We start from the raw sequence: 22082 nt of genomic DNA, 5'->3' as shown, positions 1-22082 counted from the left end.
GAAGTGTGGGCAGAGGCTGTGTCCCTCAGAGGGAGGCATGCCTGAGTACCCAGGGGCAGGACAGAAGATTCTAGAGATGCATGCCGTGGGCTTTGCTGCCCCACTTTGGTGGGTGGTTGGGCAGTGCTGAAGAGAGGTAGCTCTCTGTGGGAGAAAACACGCAGGATTTTTTCTGATTAACTAGACATATCAGCCTCTCTTGGCATCAGTCTCCTCCAGAGAAAAATATTTTTTAGGTTTCAATAAACAGAGCTGAAATTGGCCTATAAGATGCTCTGTTATCTGGCCTCTGGTTACCCCTTCATTGCCTGTGTATACCCCTGTTCACTCTGCTTGAGTCATACACCATCAAACACATCATCCTGTTTCAGTCAGCCTTGGGCCTTTGCACCTGATGTTGCCTTTGCCTGGAATTCTGCCCCTCTAGAATATTTCATAGTTTCTCTCTTTCTTTCTTTCTTTCTTTCTTTCTTTCTTTCTTTCTTTCTTTCTTTCTTTCTTAGTTCTCAATCCAAGCGTCATCATCTTATAAAGATTTTCTCTGGTTACGTCCTTGAAGTATCCCTCCCTCCAAGTTACTTTCTATTTCATTATCCTGTTTCATTGCCTTACTTATCACTCAGATTATTTAATTCCTTACATACAGGTTTATCATCATCTTAGTTCACATTATCCATGTGAACTCCACAAGGTCAAGACACTTGTCTCTCTTAAGCTCACTGTGTCCCAGTAATTTGGAGAGCTCCTGGCACATAGTGGGCACTCAGTATAGGTCCATTCTATCAGTTAATTCTCTAGCTAGGCCCATTCACACTTTATGAATTTTTTTTTTTTTTTTTTTTGAGTTGCAGTTTTGCTCTCATTGCCCAGGATGGAGTGCAGTGGCGCGATCTTGGCTCACTGCAACCTTACCTCCTGGGATCAGGCAATTCTCCTGCCTCAGCCTCCTGAGTAGCTGGGATTACAGGCACCTGCCACCACGGCTAGCTAATTTTTTGTGTGTGTTTTCAGTAGAGACTGGTGTTTCACTATGTTGGCCAGGCTGATCTCGAACTCCTGACCTCAGGTGAGCCACCTGCCTCAGCATCCCAAAGTGCTGGGATTACAGGCATGAGCCACCGTGCCTGGCCACTTTATGAATATTCTTGGAGCTGAACCAAATTACCAGCCATAAAGAGGTAGTCATAGAAAGCCCCTTAAAGTTAAAATATGAGTATTGAAGTAGATTTTCAAATATAATTTTATTTTTATAAAATATAACATTTTATGATACTGTATTTCTGACTTAAGCAACCTCAACATACAAAAATTCAGGTTGTTAGCACAAATACATCGGGGAGTCATTATTTGTGTTTCCAAGGGAGTCCCTACAGAAAACCAAATCAGTTTTCCTAGTTTATCACAATCATTATCCAATGGACTCACAGTTTTGGGGTGTTCATAAAGTGAGGAACACAAGGGGAGCACTCACCACAGTTCTCTTCGTCTGCCCCGTTCCCACAGTCATCCTCGCCATCACAGTGGAAAGCTCGGGGCAAGCACTTGGTAAGATTCCCACAGGGAAAATATCCTTTTTGGCATGAAGGAGTGATCATGCTAGCTTGAGTCAGTGCAAAATCTACATGAAAGAGGGGCAAAAAAAAAAGTGTTACCATGGCCAAGCTCTCTCTGTGTTATCCCATTTAATTTTCACAAGAACTATATGAGTTGAGTTCATCTGGTGTTATTCTTAGTGCACAATTTCTTTGAATAATATTCTTAATGACAACTTTATTTTTTATTTTTAGACGGAGTCTCACTCTGTTGCCAGGCTGGAGTGCACGATCTCAGCTCACTGCAACCTCTGCCTCCCAAATTCAAGCAATTCTTCTGCCTCAGCCTCCTGAGTAGCTGGAATTACATATGTGCACCACCACGCCCGGCTAATTTTTGTATTTTTAGTAGAGACGGGGTTTCACCATGTTGGCCAGGCTGGTCTCAAACTCCTGACCAGCCCATCTTGGCCTCCCAAAGTGCTGAGATTACAGGTGTGAGCCACCTCGCCCGGCCAATGATAACATTTTAAACAGCCATAATCACACCGAATACCAGCTATATCAAGAACAGAATCAGGGTTCATTTTGAATTCACTTCTACAAGGTAATCATAAACAAAACCAGATGTATTGTCCTAGTTTTGTATGGAATCAAGGAGTCATCCACCCTTGAAAACAGAAAGGTAAAACCATGAGCTAATAGGGTCAAATGGGTAGATTTATTTACTTGTTAATCTTTTACAAGAAAGATTTGAGGTGACATGATAAAGATATACCTGCAAAAGGAGAGTTTAAGTGTGAGTTAGAGAGAAATCCAGAAACACATTAGAATGAGGGAAACTAGGATTGAACATTGAACACTCATCTATGGTGTCTACTGGGTGTACTGTTTGCCAGACACTTCACACAGTGGTTATCATTGTTAATCTTTCAGCCAGCCTATGGTATGGGCGATATTATCCTTCATGTTTTGGGATTAGGGAAGTTAAATATCTTGCGTGCAGTGGTTCATCTGGGAAGTGACACAGCGTGGCTTTGAATCGTCCCTCTGACTCCGTAGGCCCACCCTTAGCCATTGTACTAGGAGACTATCAATCGATTTAGGAATCTGCATTTCAAGGAGCATAAATCGGGACTAGTTAAAAACAATCTTCTGGTGCAGGGTACATAAGAGAAGACCAATGAGAGTTGAATAACTGCTGAGTTGAATAAGAAATTAAAGAAAGGAAATATAATTGACATTTACAAAAGTATTATATCTATGGATAGGATGACCAAAACAATTCTAGCAATTTGGATGTAAGAGATATTCTTTCAATTTTGAGAGAATACTTTTCAGAAAATAAAGAGACATGTTCGTAAGTTGGCTAATAAAATTACGGAAGTCATGTATTTTTAAAAAAGGAGTTCTGTCCAGGTGCAGTAACTCACGCCTATAATCCCGGCACTTTGAGGCCGAGGTGGGGAAATCACTTGAGGCCAGCAGTTTGAGACCAGCCTGGCCAACATGGTGAAACCCCATCTCTACTGAAAATAAAAAAATTAGTCAGACATGGTGGCATATACTTACAGTCCTAGCTACTCAGGAGGCGGAGGCAGAAGAGTTGCTTGAACTTGGGGCACTGAGGTTACTGTGAGCCAAGATGGCACCACTGCACTCCAGCCTGGGCGACAGAGCTTGACTCAGTCTCAAAAAAAAAAAAATTGGAACTTCACAGAAATTGAAAGGAGAGTGTAGACACAAGAATGGCTATAGGTTGGCATGATTCATTGAAAGGAGCAAGGGATGTGGGCAAAGTGCTCCTAACCACGCCACTGAAGGCTGGCATCATGACCTGGGATTCCCTTGGGTTTGTGTGGGAGACGATATTTTTAACATAGCAGAAGGATAAGGAACAAACTTTAATAGGAACATCATCTACTTTGTGCTGGGCATTTCCTAGATACTTGATTTGATGTTAATGGCAACTGTGTACAGTTGGCATTAATATCCCCAAATAAAGATGAGGAAATGACTGAGAACATGAAGGCACGTCTACTTTGATTGCTGGGAAAAATGCCCTTGTGAGGCCTGAGCCCTCCAAGCAAATGCTGCCTTGTAGAGAGACGTGTTCCCCTGAGGCCCCTCAGGAGACTCTCCTAAAGGAGGTAGAACCTGCTGCTCTCATTAACAAAGATGTCATTTGTTAAAGGGCAGGAGTTGGAGTTTAGGCACTAAAGCTACGTCTGAATTACAAGTGCACATTAAGCTTTCAGTGATGTCATTAGGGAGGATGAGTATATCATTTCAGCTTGAGTCGTTTAGTCCTGATGACCATGGAGATCCAGCAAGCACAGAAAAGCAGAGCCTCTGGCCCTTTCTGGGGGCAGCCGGGTATGCTGGTGCACACTCTTGGAGGCTGGTGTGGCCACAACCTCTGGGTCTTTTCTGACTGAGGAGGAAGACTCAGAGCGTGGCTTTTGGATGTTTTCCTGCTCGTTGGCGTTTTGTTCTTACAAAAGCAAAAATTATTGTCTCGCTATTGCTGCAGTAGTGGATGAAAGATTTACTCTCGGCAGCTAGGCATAAGACCAGTCAAATCTGTGACTATTTTAGGAAGACTTCTCCGCTCCTTGGCACTGGGGTTGGCTTGTTAAGCCTGTTCACGCAGGGAGAGGCATACTGAGTCATAGATTTTAAATCCCTCAACTTCTTGCTTGTAAAGATTTCTGTAGGAGGCAGATTTATAAAAATGAGTAGTCCTCCTGTGTTTGGAACATGAATGAGAGAGAGAGTCAATATATCTACGTGTAGTGGCTTAGAAATTTTTTTAAGACATGTGGCCGGGCGCGGTGGCTCAAGCCTGTAATCCCAGCACTTTGGGAGGCCGAGACGGGCGGATCACGAGGTCAGGAGATCGAGACCATCCTGGCTAACACGGTGAAACCCCGTCTCTACTAAAAAATACAAAAAACTAGCCGGGCGAGGTGGCGGGCGCCTGTAGTCCCAGCTACTCGGGAGGCTGAGGCAGGAGAATGGTCTAAACCCGGGAGGCGGAGCTTGCAGTGAGCTGAGATCCGGCCACTGCACCCCAGCCTGGGCGACAGAGCAAGACTCTGTCTCAAAAAAAAAAATAAAAAAAAATAAAAAAAAAAAAAAAAAGAAATTTTTTTAAGACAGTAATTTACAGTTAGAAATGTATTTTATATCACAGTCCAGCATACACGCAGCCATAACCACACTCCCAACACACACCTACACCCGCACACTCACTCTCACACCCACACACACTAGCACACACCCACGCACCCTCATCCCACAGCCACACCCACATCCACGTAATGAAAAAAATTTTCCTGAAATATCACTCTTTTAAAGTTATGTGGGATGAGCTTTGATCCTTGCTATTCTATCTTATTCAGTTGAGAAGGGATCACATGCCTCTCAGTTGATTTCATGATCCCCTAATGGGATGTGACCTACTATTTAAACACATTCGTTAGTGATAATGCACCTCAGAGACACTCAAACCTGGATTACAATTCTCTCTGCCACTCACTAGCCATGTGACCTTGAGCAGGCTACTTAACCTCTTTAAATCTTAGTTTCCTCACATTTAAAATAGAATTAATGAGAACATCTCCCTTGTGGGTGTGTTTCGGGGACAGACAAGCTGATGCGTATGAAGTGGGGAGAGCGCCTGGCCCATAGTAACCCTGGGTTAATGTCGGCACACAGGCAATTTCCATATAAGGTAAGAAAACAGAATGTTAGGAAGGAAGCTCTATGTAAAATGGAAGCTTGCTGTGCCTCAGCATTTCAAGATTTTTTATGTGACTTCTCTGAAAGATAGTGACCAAAATAAAAGCTTCCCCTACTTCTTTATGTTATTCCATCTTAAAAGCCATATCACATGTATGATTTTTATTTTATTTCAAATCTCTTTTGAAAGCTGAAGGAGGACTGTAAATGATAAATAACCAAGGAAAATGTCCTTACAGCCTCCTAACAATATTTTCTTAATGTTTAGAAGAAACGATTAAGCATTCAATTAAAGAGAATTTTGAAATAGAGAGGTGAGGCGATGTGAGTAGGATCCTTTGAAGGTGGCATGTGGTGTTTCCTTCCAGGATTTATTATAAAAATAGCTGTGAGTTGTGTTTTCTTGTTTTTTGTTTTTGTTTTGTTTTTTTTCTTCTTGAGATGAAGTCTTGCTCTGTCACCTGGCTGGAGTGCAGTGGCACAATCTTGGCTCACTGACACCTCCCCCTCCCGAGCTCAAGCAATTCTCCTGTCTCGTCCTCCCCAGTAGCTGGGACTACAGACTCACACCACCACACCTGGCTAAGTTTTGTATTTTTGGTAGAGATGAAGTTTCACCATATTGGTCAGGCTGGTCTCGAACTCTTGACCTCAAATGATCCACCCGCTTTGGCCTCCCAAAGTGCTGGGATTGCAGGCATGAGCCACTGTGCCCGGCTGACTGTGAGTTCTTTGAGGGCTGGACCTAACTAAATGCCCATCTCACATATTCAGAAAGTCTAGGTGACAGGGGCAAACAAGCAATCAACTGTCACAAATAAAAGGCGTCAAGATGGTTTCCTTTTTCCTAGAAAAAAAATTGAGTTGCATCTAGCAAGTGTGGACAAAGAAGGGGAGGAAGAGACTGAACATGTATGAATAGAACCTGCCAACTGCATTTCTCGTAATTCCGTTTTCCACCCGAGTGGCATCTTCCTGAAGACATTTCAAAACACAAATGTTTTATATATAAGGAGAATAAATGAATACAATGTATTCCCCACCCTTTTCCCTCTGTGACCTCTATCTCTATTGTCTAACTTAGTGTCTTACTTGGTGCTCAGTAATTTTTTAAATGAACATGTGAATTCATGAGCCATTTAGAAATTTAAAAAAAGGAATTGAAGGAAGAACCCTTCTCAAAATTTAAGCTTCCCAAGGCAGCAGATTTAGGCTGTTATTCTGATGAGAAAATATTGTTTAGTCTTTCATGCACTTCATTTATCATTCCGCTCTGTCATTATACAAATTAAATAATAATTAGAACCCCTGCTGTACTTGGTACATAGTGAAAAAAGCATCACTAGCTATCTGTAGAAAGTGTATTCTGTTGTCTGTTCTTCCTGCCATCTGTGGAAGTGGGAAGAGACAGCTTTTATTGAAGCCTGGGGATTGTAAAAATGGAGGATGCCTGCATCACAGCAGTGCTGATGGCTTCTGCAGTGGTTTCCATGGGACCCCTGCCAAACACACAGCTGAGTGGAGGCTCGAACATATAAAAGAGAATTGCTCAGTAATCGTCCTTCTTCTGTCTTCTGGTCAATATTCTGGACGTGTCTGTGCCAATAGATTTTAAAATGACGTTCAGATGGCCTTTTAAAGCCAACTGGACTGCTGCCCAAGGCTATTTTTTGCTGCCCATCAACACTTCCCTTGGGTTATTGGGAAACAACAGGTGAGAATCATCTTTCAGGTCCTCAGTTTAAGAATTGATGGAGATATACAAGTCTCTTTTTGCTTTCTCTGTTTCTCTGCCAATGCTAGTCCTATATAAAGCTGAAGAAAGCCTGTATCCTCTCAGCCAGATGTTCTGGCTCTAACACCAGGGACGATGGCTCCAGGGGGATATAGGCCAAGGAGGAGCGCATCGCCAAGGTGGGGTGGTGTTTAACCCAAGTCAGACGACATGGTCACCAGGGATGGCAATGGTGCTGCAGGGGGGGCTATAGAAATTGCCAGAGAAGCCTGTGCCATCTGCTCCAGAGAGCCAACTAACTGCAGTACCAGAGGAAACATTCATTTAGCATCCAGAAAGTGTTAACTAAGTGCCTACTATGCATTGCGTTTTGTTGTCCGTCAGCAAGGCAGACAGTGTCCATTGCTACTGACACTCAGGGGCTGGGATCTCTGATGGGGGTGGCACCATCCTGGGCAGCTCCACTGAGAAGCCAAGGTGAAGCAGCTCCATCAGTTGAGTGCACCTGGCCGGAGCCCTCCCTACTTCTGCGAAGAGTGAATTTTACTAGAAGTCCACCTTTGTTGGGTAGATGATTTGTTGTTTGCTTGAAGAAAACGAGCAAAGGCTTTTATGTTAAGGTAGGTGAAGAGAAATTGGCCTCTTGGTGGTGGTGGTGGTGGTTGTTGTTATTTTCCAAACTTGGCGATCTTACCCTTTCATGCAGCTGTTTGGTACTCCCTGCCTGGATGGTGTTTCTTGGCTACATCAATTATTATATTCAGTATTTTGATCCAGTTTCACTCACATGTATTTACCCCACCTCCTTTCCATTTCAGAGATTCCTGCCCTAACGGAATTTCTCCCAACCTTTATTTTCTGTCATGTTCTTCTGAGACAAAGCCACTACTTTATGCTGGCAAAAGTCCCTCAGGACCCTATTCACAGATTTTTTTCGGCGGTGGGGGGAGCAGAAAATATTGCCCCCTCCTTCTTCTGATGACTGCCTGATGTTAGAAAGACAGATTTGGGGAAATGATGCCTAACTTCGTGGAACAGAGTGTAGACTCAATACATTTTGATTTATATTGGAAAGAAGGATAATTTCAAACTGCCAACATCATCCTTACCAGGGATGGATGTCAGCCCCACATCCTGCTTGCCTGGATGCCTTTATGTGGGTCACAAACAGAAGTTGTGGCCGTTCGTGGGTTATAAGGGATTTAAGGGAAGAAGGAAGACTTCCCTTCCAAAAGTATTATTTCTGCTGACTGGTAAACTGCCAAACCTCCACCTTTAGAGACGCATTATTTTAGGTTAAAAATCTTATCTATTAGTATGTAAAGTTCATCTCCTTCTACATGAGTTGAGAGACTACCTTCTTCCTAAAGCTTGCCTGAGGCGAGTGAATGGAGAGAATGAGCAGTGTGGTGGGTGAAGGGGAGAAGACCATGGAAAGGGGGATTGTGAAGGAGACAGGCAAGGGGAAGCCCGATGGGAACTTGGTTTGGGAAATGTGAAGAGAAGGTGCTACCTTGGTCCCTTAATTCCTCTCTGATTCATTGACTGCTATGTTTCATGGAACTTTCACTGGCTGTTCTTCCTCTGAGTGGGAATTATCCCAGATTCTATTCACATCAACTTATGAATGTACCTGCATCCAAGGCTGCAGCATGTGTTTGGGCAGGACCCACCTCATGTAAGCGTGGGTACCATCCACCTAGACTGCTCGTGCTGAGTGTATGGAAACTGCACAGGACTAGACCAAGTCCCTGGATTATTCTTTTGTGATGCACAAAGAATGAAGGCCTCTTGTCCTTCCCATAGTAAAGCCTTCCATCTATGTTCTGTGCTCCACTCGACCTCACTTTCTCAGACTCTGCATTGTTTCCTTTCTTTCCTATATTTTATATATATATATATACACACACACATATACACACATATATATATACACACATATATATATGTATTTTTTGAGATGGGTTTTCACACTTGTCACTCAGGCTGGAGTACAATGGCATGATCTTGGCTCTCTGAAACCTCCGCCTCCAGGTTTCTAGTGATTCTCCTGCCTCAGCCTCCCAAGTAGCTGGAATTACAGGCATGCACCGCCACACTCGGCTAATTTGTTTTGTATTTTTAGTAGAGACGGGATTTCACCATGTCAGTCAGGCTGGTCTTGAACTCTGACCTCAGGTGATCCACCCACCTCAGCCTCCCAAAGTGCTGGGATTATAGGCGTGAGCCACCCCACCCAGCTATTTTCAGTATCTTTGTCTCTCTATTGTACAGCTCCCATCTTCAAAACAAATAAACCAGTCAACCAACCCAAATCCTGTTATATCTGCCTGCCTATAAAACTGAGATATACTCTCCTCCCCTTCACAATTAAATTTCTCAGAAGAACCGTACAAGTAAGTCAATATCTCCACTTCCTTACCACACTTTCATTCTTAAATCCATAGCTTCCACCTTGACCTTGCTGCTCTGCTGACATTCTTCTCACCAGAATCACTGTCATCCTTTTTGACGCTAAATCCAATGGCTCTTTCATAGTCCTCATCTTGCTTGGTTTTCTGCATTTGACACATCCAACCTTGGTCCCCAGGTTAAAAGCTTTTTTTCCTCCATATTTTCTAAAAATTCCTTTTCTTCCTCTTTATCTCCTTAATTCATCAGCTCCGTTTTCTTTGTCAATATGCTGACATCTCTAACATGCGTTAGATCAGAAGTTTCTAGATTTTTGCATTTCTTAGACCAAATAAATTCAATTAAAGAATTTAGAGAAACCTGCCAAAAGTTACTGATGTTTTAGTTTGTCAAATAAGGATGATTTTAAAACTCCGAGTTACCATATATTTTAACATGGATTTATTAGAAAAGTAGTATTTTATTGTTAAAAATTAGAGAGAATGTATCTGGAGAAGAAAAGACAATCTTTTCAAAGGAATACATTTGGCTTTATGAAAAATGTATTCCTTTGAAAAGATTGTTTTTCATCTAATTCATGCTGATGAGACAGTGAAACTTTCATTCCTGACAGCAATAGTCAGGACCAGTGTTTGGAACCACGTGTGAGAAAACGGAATCTGGCAATGCAACCAGAATTCTTTAGGGAGGTTAGTCCTCTGTTCTGTAACTCACAAATACTTTCTTGCAGTTTGTCACTTGTTTTTAACTCTGTTTACGAGAGGTTCCAGAGATGGAACTGCCAGATCCTGACTTTAAAATAACTATGCAAACTAAAAATAGCAGGTAACTTACTTGATTTAATTAAGTGTTATCTATAAAATCCCACAGCATACAAGTGAGGTTTTGAAGGCTTTCCCTTTGAGATTGATGGTGTCCACTACTACTATATCTATTCATTGTTGTACTGGAGGGCTTAGCCAATGGAATTAAGTAAGGAAAGTAAATTAATGGCATACATATTGGAAGAGAAGACATAAAACTGTAATTATTCATAAATAATATAACTGTGAATATTAAAATAATAAATTTTTAGCATTGGTGAATTTTGCAAAGTTTCTATAAAGTCAATTGTATTTTTATATTTCAGCAACTATTAGACAATGAAATGTTTTAAAAATCACACCTTTTACTATAGCATGAACAGTATCATGTATTTAGGCATAAATCTAAAAAAAGTGGGCAAGACATTTATGTAAAGTATATACTATTAGTGAAAGACATTAAAAACCTAAATAAGTGGAAGGCAATATTTTCAAGATGTTCATTCTTTCCCCAAATCAGTCTATAGATTCAAAGAAATCTCAATAAAAATCCCAGGAGTATGTGTGTGGGAATGGGTAAGTTGATTCTCAAAGGCATGTGGAAATGCAAAAGAACACGAAGAGCCAGGCTACCATCGAAGAAGGAGAACAAGGAGAGAGGACTCATTATCTGTATGGCAAGACATATTATAATGGTACAATAGTTCAGGCAGTGTGATGTTGGTGGAAACATTGAAAGACAGACCAATGGAACAGAATAGAAAGTTTGGAAAAAGACAGACACACATGTAAACGTTTGTACTACAGAGCAGTGGGGTGAGGTGATGCTCAATTCTAGATAGATAATAGGATGAAATATGAAAGGTGAAACAATACAGTTTCTAGGATAACATAAGAAAAAATCTTTATGACTGTGAGGTAGATGTATTAAGGAAACTACAAAGAAGAAAAACCAAATAAAAGCACTAATCATAAAGGAAAAGATACTTAAATTAGACAATATACAAATTAAGAACATCTTCTTATTTATTTTTTTGGAGATGGAGTCTTGTTCTGTCACCAGACTGGTGGAGTGCAGTGGCTCAATCTTGGCTCACTGCAACTGCTGCCTCCCGGGTTCAAGCGATTCTCCTGCCTTAGCCTCCCGAGTAGCTGGGACTATATAGGTGCACAACACCACGCCTGGCAATTTTTTTTTTTTTTTAATAAAGATGGGGTTTCACCGTGTTGCCCAGGATAGTCTCGATCTCCTGACCTCATGATCTGCCCGCCTCGGCCTCCCAAAGTGCTAGGATTACAGGCTTGAGCCACCATGCCTGGCCTGTCTTTTTAAAAAGGCATCGTTAAGAGAGTGCAAAGACAAGTTGCAGAGTAGAGGATACTTGCAAAGGGTCTGTAATCAGCAAACGTATAGATGTTCTACTAATCAATAAAGAAAAAAATGAATGGTAAATAGAAAAATGGGCAAGAGACTTGAATAGGTACTGAACAAAAGAGGATATCTGAATGACAAAAAACATCTGAAAAAGTATTAAATCTAATTCATAATCAGGGAAATGCAAATTAAAACCACAATAAAATATCACTAAGATTACTAGTATGGATATAATTTAAAAATAAAAAACCCAATGATACACTATTTGGTGAGGATGTAAAATCATGCAAATTCTCATACACTGGTGGAGTGTTAATTGGAGCAGCTGCTTTGGAAAACAGTTTGTCAGTATCTACTAAGTTTGAAGTTGTGCAAACCCTACGAGTCAGTAGATTTACTTCTAGGTAAATGCCCATAGAAATTCATGCACATGTACATCAAGAGATTCTTACAAGAACATTCACAGCAGCATTATTCACAATAACCCCAAGCCAGAAACAATCCAAGTGTCTTTGAAAAATAAAATGGATAAACATTTCTGGAATGTTTCTCGATGACGTACTATATAGTCTTGAAGATGAGCAAACTACAACATCCAAAGTGATTTCAGATCAAGCAGGGCCAGTGGACAGTTCTCCTTCACTTTTTACAATTATCTTGTATTCAGTTAGGAAAACATTCTTTGCAGCCCTAACTTTTAAGATAATTAAGATACTAAGATTGTAGCATGTTCTATTCTCTGTATTTCCAGATACTAAGACTGTAGCATGTTCTGTTTTCCGTATTTCCTATTTCTTTGATAATCATCTCAGAAGTCATTTTTGCAAAAACTTTACTGAGACTTCAAAACCACTCCTCAGTACAAACTTTCCCTTTTTTCTACCCAAACCATCTTGCACATACCTCTATGTAGTATTTATAGCATGTCATTATTAGTATATTAAGCTGGTGCAAAACAAATTGCAGTTTTTGCCATTAAAAATAATGGAATTTATAATTTTGATTCAATGGCTAGAGAAGTTTTCAGTTCTTAGTGTAAAGCAGATGCCTCAAAAATTGTTGTCTGAACTTAATTAACATTTTCAGGAATAGCAATGCTGTTTCTGTAAGTGAGCCACATAGACCTAAAGCTCCATATGTGGGAGTGGAGAGCACATCAGTGCTTCAGTGCTAATCCATGTCAGAAGCTTAGGCCAAACTTGGGCATACGTCTGCTGATGATGATGTCAATGTGGGTTGAGTGCATATGATAGAAGTTTATGCTCATTTTCTTTTTTTCATTTATCTTACACCAATGGTTCAGTTTTTTAAGTGAAAAACTTGCTTGGCACCATGTTCTTTTTTTTTTTTTTTTTTTAAGCCATTTTCTAGGGAAGAGGAGCGGTGGCAAAGGGCCTCTCGTAATTTTTTAGCTGGAGTCTATGTAGGCTGGAGTAAGGTGGCCCATATAATTTTGAGAATCGGGTCATAGCACAGGTAATTTTCTCATGCTTTATTGTTTTCAAAACTTACAATTCACAGGTAAAATGAACAAAAATAACAGCATGTACACAACCCTGTGCTTTTAGGGAGAGCAACTTATTTTTCCAAGTGGTTAATTTTAACTTTAGTTATTACAGTAAGAGCGGCGTTTTAAAGTGGGAAACAGGAAACAGCCAAAAAGGAAATGGCTTCAAATAAGGGAAAAGAGTTTTCCCGTAACACTCAGTGTAGATTATTATCCTTTTCCTATGTATAAGAAAGTTTACATAAAGATATCATCTCACCCTCAGACTGAATGTTGAGGCTTTTAAGGGAATATTTTTACGGTGGCTCTTAAGGCAGAATGAAAGAGAATCAGTATCTTCTACATCTCTTATATAACATGGGTTTACATGAAAGGAAATTAGGAGTAGAAATATCTACAGCAATAGATACACTATTTTTTAGCCTATGGGGTTGAAACAGAATGTCCCAGGCAAGGTGTGAATAACAGAAAAAGAGAGAGAGAGAGGCACTGACCTGTCCGATGTCTACTGGCTGAGCTATAATCGAATAAAAAATTGGATAATGAAAGCCAGGTGACCAATAAGAAATAGAATCTGGCCCCAAACCAGAAGAGATTCTTCCTTAGCCATTTGTGTTATGAGTTTATTAATTTCTTTTAAAGGCAGGAGTGGTAATTAACATCAAGACTGCTCTACAGGTAAACTAGCATATTAATTACAGTTTTTGAACTATACTAATTGTTAAGAAACTTTATATTGATAATTAAACAATGTAGATTCAGATATTCTCTTCCCAAATACTTAATTTGTCCTTATTGCCTCCAAATTTGAAACACCATTTCAAGTAGAATTAGTGCGTCAAACAATCCAGGTGAATCCAGTTATCCATCCTGGCACACACAATGAATATAACAAAAATAAGCACCTCAAAGAAAAAAAAGCCCATGTCTATTTTGACCAGTTTTTCCAGGTGTATGGTCCATTGAACAGGTTTATCAGAATCACCTGGGCCGCTTCCTAAACATGCAGAGCCCATGACCCACCATAGAGCTATTGAATCCTCAGGGGCTGGAGTTGTGGAATCTGTGTCTCTGACATCATGACAAGTGGTTCTTGGAAACTCGATAATTATATAAGTATTGCGGATGAAGCGGAGAAGTTATTTGGTATGCCAAAGGCCAAACTTGAACAAGGCTATGACTTGAACATGGGTTTGCTGACCCCAAATCCAGCATCCTTGTTGCTCTGCTGCCTCCCGTCTCCTAATCTGTTAACGTTTGTGTAGCACTTTACTTCACGACTCCAGATCTCTGGTGTGTGTACGTTCACCCATGTCCTATCTTTGAAAATGCACAATCTCGCCGGGCGCGGTGGCTCAAGCCTGTAATCCCAGCACTTTGGGAGGCCGAGACGGGCGGATCACAAGGTCAGGAGGTCGAGACCAGCCTGGCTAATACGGTGAAACCCCGTCTCTACTAAAAAATACAAAAAACTAGCCAGGTGAGGTGGCGGGCGCTTGTAGTCCCAGCTACTCGGGAGGCTGAGGCAGGAGAATGGCGTAGACCCGGGAGGCGGAGCTTGCAGTGAGCTGAGATGCGGCCACTGCACTCCAGCCCGGGCGACAGAGCGAGACTCCGTCTCAAAAAAAAAAAAAAAAAAAAAAAAAAAATGCACAATCTGAAGGACAAAAGCTACCTTCTTTGCTGAACTTCTGGATCAATGTCGTCCATTGTGAGAAAACCCTGAATATGCTCTCACATCATACTCTTCCGTAGACACAGAAAACACTGATACTATGCTTTTCCATGAACACATTTGGGTTATAGAAGAGAAAGCTCTTCATAGAACATGAATTCAGAAAAAGGCACTGTTGCGAGAGGACGTAAAGCCACTTGTTCTGCAGGGAGCTGGGACTGGAGAAACAATCAGAGCTGGGTTCAATGCCAGTTTGAGAAAGGGGCTTAGTGCAGCCCAACTGGCAGAGGCTGGGATCTGCATGAAGTCAACCGCTGGGACTGAGCCCCTGACAATGCATGGGGTATGGAATAACTCTGACCACCAAAGACTATGATTTAAATAATGCTTGCTCATGGCCAGTAGGGGAAGCTGTGGTGATACCGCTGCAAATGGGCATGAGATTTGGAACTGGATCACCCACAGGCAAAATCTCTGAGATGCTAACATATATGACGGTTCAGATCTGAACACTCCCTGGGCTATGTGGAATTACTTTTGAGACTACTTTGAGGAGCTGCATGCAGGAGAAGCATTCTTCCAAATTTATGAAATGTTCAGGGCTCCACAAAAAGGGGGAATTCATACCTGGGAAAGAGATGATAGAACTTTTTTTTTTTTTTTAAGATGGAGCCTCACTCTGTCACCCAGGCTGGAGTGCAGTGGCACAATCTCGGCTCACCACAACCTCCACCTCCTGGGTTCAAGCGATTCTTCTGCCTCAGCCTCCCAAGTAGCTGGGACTACAGGCACGCGCCACCATGTCCGGCTAATTTTTTGTATTTTTAGTAGAGACAAGGTTTCACCATGTTGGCCAGGCTTGTCTCAAACTTCCGACCTCAGGTGATCCGCCCACCTCAGCCTCCCAAAGTGCTGGTATTACAGACGTGAGTCACCGCGCCCAGCTGATAGAGCTTTAAAGACTAGTTTAAACTCTGCATGATTAAAATTCTCAAAGAACTAATGGAAGGAAGATATCATGAAATAAGAATGAAAGTTTATGAAACCCCAGACAGCTTTAAACATAATTGGAATGACCGGAATAAAAAATATAGTCACTGAAAAAAAAAATAACCTAGCGATTGAATAGAAAATAAACTGGAATCAGAGAAAAGGAGAATTAGTTAAAATTATCTTTCCTTCATCAGACACATTCTATTAACACTGAATTTCCTTGGGCAAATAAAATAGCCATTATACCACTCGAGAATAATATGGCACGGAACAGTTGGTGATCTGTAGAGGGGCATGGCTAATAGAGATCTGTACCACCAAAGCAGAAACCCTTTGGAGAGATATGTTGCAGAATTTATCATATTTTTGTGATTTTAGAAAGTTAATGCATATGCTATGAACTATGTAACATTTCCTACTGGCTTGGGGCAAAGTTCCATAACCAAGCACATGAACATTTTTCTATAGCACAATGTATGAAATTTTACAATAAGTGCATAAAGAATCTAAATAGCTCCTGGCCAATTCTGACCAGATTTTGTAGGCAAAGGTGATCAACTCAGTTTTCTGAGCTTTCTGGATTTTAGAATTGTAGACAAATCATTGGACCTAGAAAAAGACAGCACACCAGTATTGAAGTAATACAGAGATACAATATTCATTTGGTGGTGTTTGGGCGTGTATTCTAGCAAGCAACAGACATGGTGACCACTGGTCAGGCCAGGAGACTGTGGGATAGAGACAAATAATAGAAAGAAGGCAAAGGCCAAAAGAGGGAGACAAAGAAGATCCAGGAAGCCCCTGGGGAGGGAGCTCGGCAAAGACAGGAGGTGATTAGAGAGAGGAATACTTGAGAAAGGGGGCAAATTGAGGGATAGAGGTATTCCAAGGTGGAAATGAAAAGCCAGAATTGACCAATTAGGATGGAGCAGGTGTGAGAGTTACCAAGAATGTGATGTAGCCAGTACAAAGGCAGAGCTGGAGGAGATAGGAACTCGGAGAGCAAGAGAGTTGAAGAGCAGACCCAAGGAGAGCAGAAGGGAGATTTCAGAGGTGAGGACACCAGGAAGATAGGGATGGGGGTAGAAGGGCGAGACATGAAAATGGAGGGAAGACAGGCCGGGAGAGCATCTGAGACAGATTCCTGCAAAGGCAGGGAGGAGGGGAGAATAAATAAAGGTGGGAAGGAGAGGAGAGAGGCTTGGACAGGGCCTGTGTCAGAACAATGGGAAGGGGGACGATGGGAAAGGAGGGCTAGAACTTTATCAGTCACGCTGAACATATTGTAAAGGCTTTTTACTTTGTAATAAAGTTACATTTTCAATCGCAATTCTTTAAATTTTTTTTTTTTTAAATTTCGAGACGGAGTCTTGCTCTGTTGCCCAGGCTGAAGTACAGTGGTGCGGTCTCAGCTCACTGCAACCTCTGCCTCTCAGGTTCAAGCACTCTTCCTGCCTCAGCCTCCCAAGTAGCTGGGACCACAGGTGTGCACCACCATGCCTGCCTAATTTTTGTATTTTTAATAGAGATGGGAGTTCACCATGTTTCCCAGGCTGGTCTCGAACTCCTGACCTCAATGATCTGCTTGCCTCCCAAAGTGCTAGGATTACAGGTGTGAGCCACCGCGCCTGGCCACAATCACAATTCTTTTTGCATCTTAAAACACTCAGAAGTCTGTTTATCACATGACTGTTGAATCAGCTGTTTTATTTTGGCTTCAGGGCACTTTTCTGATAGCAACATTGACCTTCATTGCAAACTTAATTTTTAAAAATACATACAAAACACCTGGAAGTACAGGTGAGTAAAGCATATGAGAAGCTTATTTTTTGTTTGTAGATAATTAGGCCTCTAATTCCACTACTACTTCACATGTGAAACAAGCACACTCATTTTACCCAAAGAATGTTGAGTTATATGTTGACCAAATAAGTAAACCAAGCCATTCTGGGCTCTTAAATAGATATGTACTCCTAAAAATTAGGTGCAGTTTTTGTTGCATAACTATTTATACAAAACCATTCTTTGTTAATTGAATTTTATTTGGGTTACTATATTCCGGAATTAAAATGTGCCATTTTTCTTTTTCTTTTTTTTTTTTTTTTTTGAGACGGAGTCTCGCTCTGTCGCCCAGGCTGGAGTGCTGTGGCCGATCTCAGCTCACTGCAAGCTCCGCCTCCTGGGTTCATGCCATTCTCCTGCCTCAGCTTCCTGAGTAGCTGGGACTACAGGCGCCCGCCACCTCGCCTGGCTGTTTTTTAGTAGAGATGGGGTTTCACCGTGTTAACCAGGATGGTCTCGATCTCCTGACCTCGTGATCCGCCCGTCTTGGCCTCCCAAAGTGCTGGGATTACAGGCTTGAGCCACCGTGCCTGGCCAGAAAATGTGCCATTTTTCAATATCAACCTATTAGAAAGCAGCATCCCAATTTTGCCTCTAAAATTCACATGGCAGGCAATTTTGTCACTTCCAGTGAGAGGCCTTAAAACTCTTTGATTACATCTGGTCATATTTATTCACAGTAAGATGAGCACACAAGTAAGCATCTGTTGTGAGATGTATTTAGCTGGCATCTTCTGGGATAACACGTCTCTAAAGGTTTTAACTCCCATGTTCCCAATCTTTTTCCTTCTCCCTCACAGTGGACTTCATTCAGCCCGCAAGCAGGTCAGTCTTTGGGATGACTGGCCTGAAATATACTTGATTTTCACAACTGTCCACAGCATGAATATAAAGGTGTGAAATTAAAATTCAGATGGAAAACCTTTTCTCAAGTCAGAGTGGCCAAGTGAAACTGACATCCCTAAGAAAGGACCATGCCAGGCGTGCCTTGAGCTTGGCCACTAGGGGGCAGTCAAACACTGCTCCCCTCAAAATACTGTTCAGGCCCAATTTTGGATAACCTGTTTTGGAGGTTAAGCAAATTATTTGAGTAAGTAGCAATTGGTAGTTACCAAGTAGCAGCCTCAATACTTCATGCTTTTAATTTCCTACATAAGCCCATGTTTTTGATTTGTAATATGGTTCCTAATTTGGCCATTAAGAAATGTTTTTTAAAAGTTTAAAGTTATTTTTAATAACTTTATTTTAGACAGGTTTACTCTTAGAGACAGACATTGTTTTTAGATCTGCCTGTGGCTTTGTAGTTCCCAGTTTAATTATGTTAATGCGAGATAGTTAGTAACAATTACTTGAATTTTATGGACATATTTCAACAGGTTGAAATTCCACAAAACATAATTGGTAGTTACCAAATAGCAGCCTTAATACTTCATGCTTTTAATTTCCTACATAAGCCCATGTTTTTTATTTGTAATATGGTTCTTAATTTGTCCATTAAGAAATGTTTTTTAAAAAGTAGTTTGAAGCTGGTTAACAAAGATACACAGTGAATAAATTAATGATAAAATACATATAATAATAATAAGATACGTTATGCGTAGTTGTCTATTAGTGCCTGTAGCTTAAGGCAGTCAGTCACTCATTCCTTAGGCACTCCAGAGTGATGATGGTCAGAGGAGAGCAGATGATCACATCATTTCTAGTTTTCTGTTTTGTTTAGATCTGGTCTAAGAGTCTATCACAAATATTATTTAAATTAAAAAGACAACTCTTACTTTTAGGCAATTCTAAATGAACTTTCTTTGGTTACTATGAAAAGCCTTACCATTTTAATTGTCCACAATTTTATTGTGAAAAAGAAAAAAGTTTTACTAATTATAGAGCAAATCCTATTATTTGTATAAGTAGAAATAAAATGTCAAAGCATTGATTAATGTATCTTGCTTTGAAAAGAAATCATTTTAAACATAAATGTTTAAATTAGTAGTCAACTGTAATACAAAATTCGAAAATAAAAATTCCCAGAGATTATAATTAATCAACAAATATTTGTGAGGTTGGTACTAGGAGTTTGAAATACGGCTTTTACTTAGAAATAAAATCAAACGACAATTATTAATTGAATTTTTGTTTTTAGTTGAAAGGGTGACTTTACATTATGGTAAATCACAAAATGTTATTTTAGTAGTAGATGTTTTTCATCTCATAAACGGTTTAAGCAAAATCAATTAAATGCATTATCATGTGTAAAAGCAAAAATATAGTAAAATTGGTTAAACTATGGTTACAGTCCTGTAAATTAAATATTTTTTTAAAGGGCACAGATGATCTCTATGACTTGTCTTAAATCCAAGAAACTACTTTGTAGCTATATATTCTTAAAATCGTATACAATTGAATATTCAAATGTGGATAGAACATGAACTTCTGAAGTAGGACCTTAAATAGGACCTTAAATAAAGCAATAGACTGCTTGCTACAACTGTATTGCATGCCAGGTGAGTTCATATATTGTTTCTTCTTAGTTAATACTAAGTTTTTCATGTAAGAGATATTAAAATATAAAATAAAAGTCATGCTAGGTGTATGGAGATATGTATTTTAAATATTTGAAGTAAAGTTTTAGTATTCTTTTAAATTCAAAATAAAATTTAGATATTTTAAATCTTTTAAAAATCTTTTGTTTGTTAGAAATTTTAAAATAATTCCTCCTAAATGTTGCACTTTGTTTCAAGATTTAAAATATTCACTTGGAATTCACTTAATAAAACTGAATATTTAAAAAACCTAAAACGAATTTTTCAGAAAATAAAAACAATTTCAAATTTTAACCTTTATTCTCAGAGGTTTATCAAAATTCTTTAAGAAAAAATATGAATTAAAATATAAACATTTTTGAATAATAAACCTCAGCAAACCTTGGGTATGATTAATAGGTTGTTTATGAATGTATAGGCTGACAACGAATCTGTTTCTTTAAAAGCAAGTGAAGATTTAAGTTTTATTTTTTGGTGAGCTTTACAATGAAAATGGTGCTGACTTGAAAATTAAGAGTTTGACTGAAATAAAAATTTCCACAAATTAAAAGCAAAAGAAAATTATCTAAGTAAATGCACTTTTATAGACATTTAATAACTTTATTTTAGAGAGGTTTACTCTCAGAGACGGATACTGTTTTTTAGATCTGCCTGTGGCTTTGGAGTTCCCAGTTTAATTACATTAACGCAAGATAGTTACTAACAAGTACATGAATTTTATGGACATATTTCAACAGGTTGAAATTCCACAAAACACAATTTTAGTTTATTAATTTGTCATACTTTTTAAAACAAATGCCAAAAATATTTTCTGCGTTTTAATTGATATAGTCAACATTGTTTTTTGACGTACTTTATCTACAGCTTTAATAACATACAAAGGCATGCTTCCATGAAAAATTTGTTGCATCTAAAAATTACTAGGCTGTATGGGACTAAAAGCAATGAAAGGTAATGACAAATACAAGGCAAATTTGATGTCCTTTTTTTTTTAAACACCCTAACACATTTTTTACAATTGCCATAGAACTACATAGAAATGTATTCTTTGGGAATTGCACTCATTTAAAGCGAGAAAGTAGCAGCCTTACCTTTGACATTGATCAGAACGATGAAATGAAGTAGAAAGAACATTGTAATCAATCTGAGGCTGAAGAGATGTTTAAAAGCAGAAAAATAATCATAGGTTTACAGCAATTGAGTTATTAGACGTATCCTCCTCATACCTCAGCAGGAGTTCTGATGTAGTAACTTCAGTGCCTCCCATGTTCTGAGCATGCTCACAGCTAGAACTTTACTGGCATGAGGGGAGACGGATTCTTGTCACTATGCAGGCTGTCTTTTTTGTTCTTTCTTTTTTGTTTCTTTTAGTTTAAATCTACACTTGTGTTCTTGATCACTAATTCATTATGGTGTGTAAAAGGAAGTATAATAGGACTTTGATATTATTCGATAAGAAATATTTTTTAATCACTTAAAAATTTTTTTCCTCCAAAGCATGTACAACAATTTGCTGTTATTTAAATCCAAACATATATCGAAGTTCTTAAATATGAAGGATATAGGCTTACACTGAATAGGCTATGAAACTCTTTACAATTATATTTTCATGCAATAAACAAATGTCAACAAGCTGCTTACTTACAGATACACAAAGAACACCCACTTCTATTCAAATGTACTTACATTTTTTCAAATGATGTATAACAAGATAATTTAAATATATGGTGTTGTGTTAAATAATTACTGTAAAACATTCATACAATATTTTCACTTCACATACTTCCCCCATAATCATATTCCTTTTTCTTGAAGTGAATAATTTTATTCTTCCTTCCAGCTCTGTATTGCACACCTATTAGAAAACACTAATAATTTAGTTCTTACATCCTGAAAGCAGCTTTCTCAACAGCATAGTTAGTACAAG

The 22082-nt window shown here is 39.5% G+C and overlaps 1 protein-coding gene across 1 annotated transcript in view; it reads right to left on the bottom strand.

The window, feature by feature from the left end:
• Nucleotides 1-21316, bottom strand: part of RXFP2 (relaxin family peptide receptor 2) — a gene marked incomplete at its 5' end in the record, with an annotated part of 71858 nt that extends 50542 nt beyond the window's left edge. The window contains 2 exons of the mRNA XM_005585595.5: nucleotides 1472-1618; nucleotides 21247-21316. Coding sequence (XP_005585652.3) covers nucleotides 1472-1618; nucleotides 21247-21316 — 217 coding nt within the window. The remainder of the gene's footprint in view (nucleotides 1-1471; nucleotides 1619-21246) is intronic.
• Between the last annotated feature and the right edge of the window lie 766 nt (nucleotides 21317-22082).

Source organism: Macaca fascicularis, chromosome 17 (genome assembly GCF_037993035.2).
Source record: "Macaca fascicularis isolate 582-1 chromosome 17, T2T-MFA8v1.1".
Lineage (NCBI taxonomy): Eukaryota > Metazoa > Chordata > Mammalia > Primates > Cercopithecidae > Macaca > Macaca fascicularis.
Note: the sequence above shows the minus strand (reverse complement) of the source record. Positions and strands in the feature narration are given on the sequence as shown.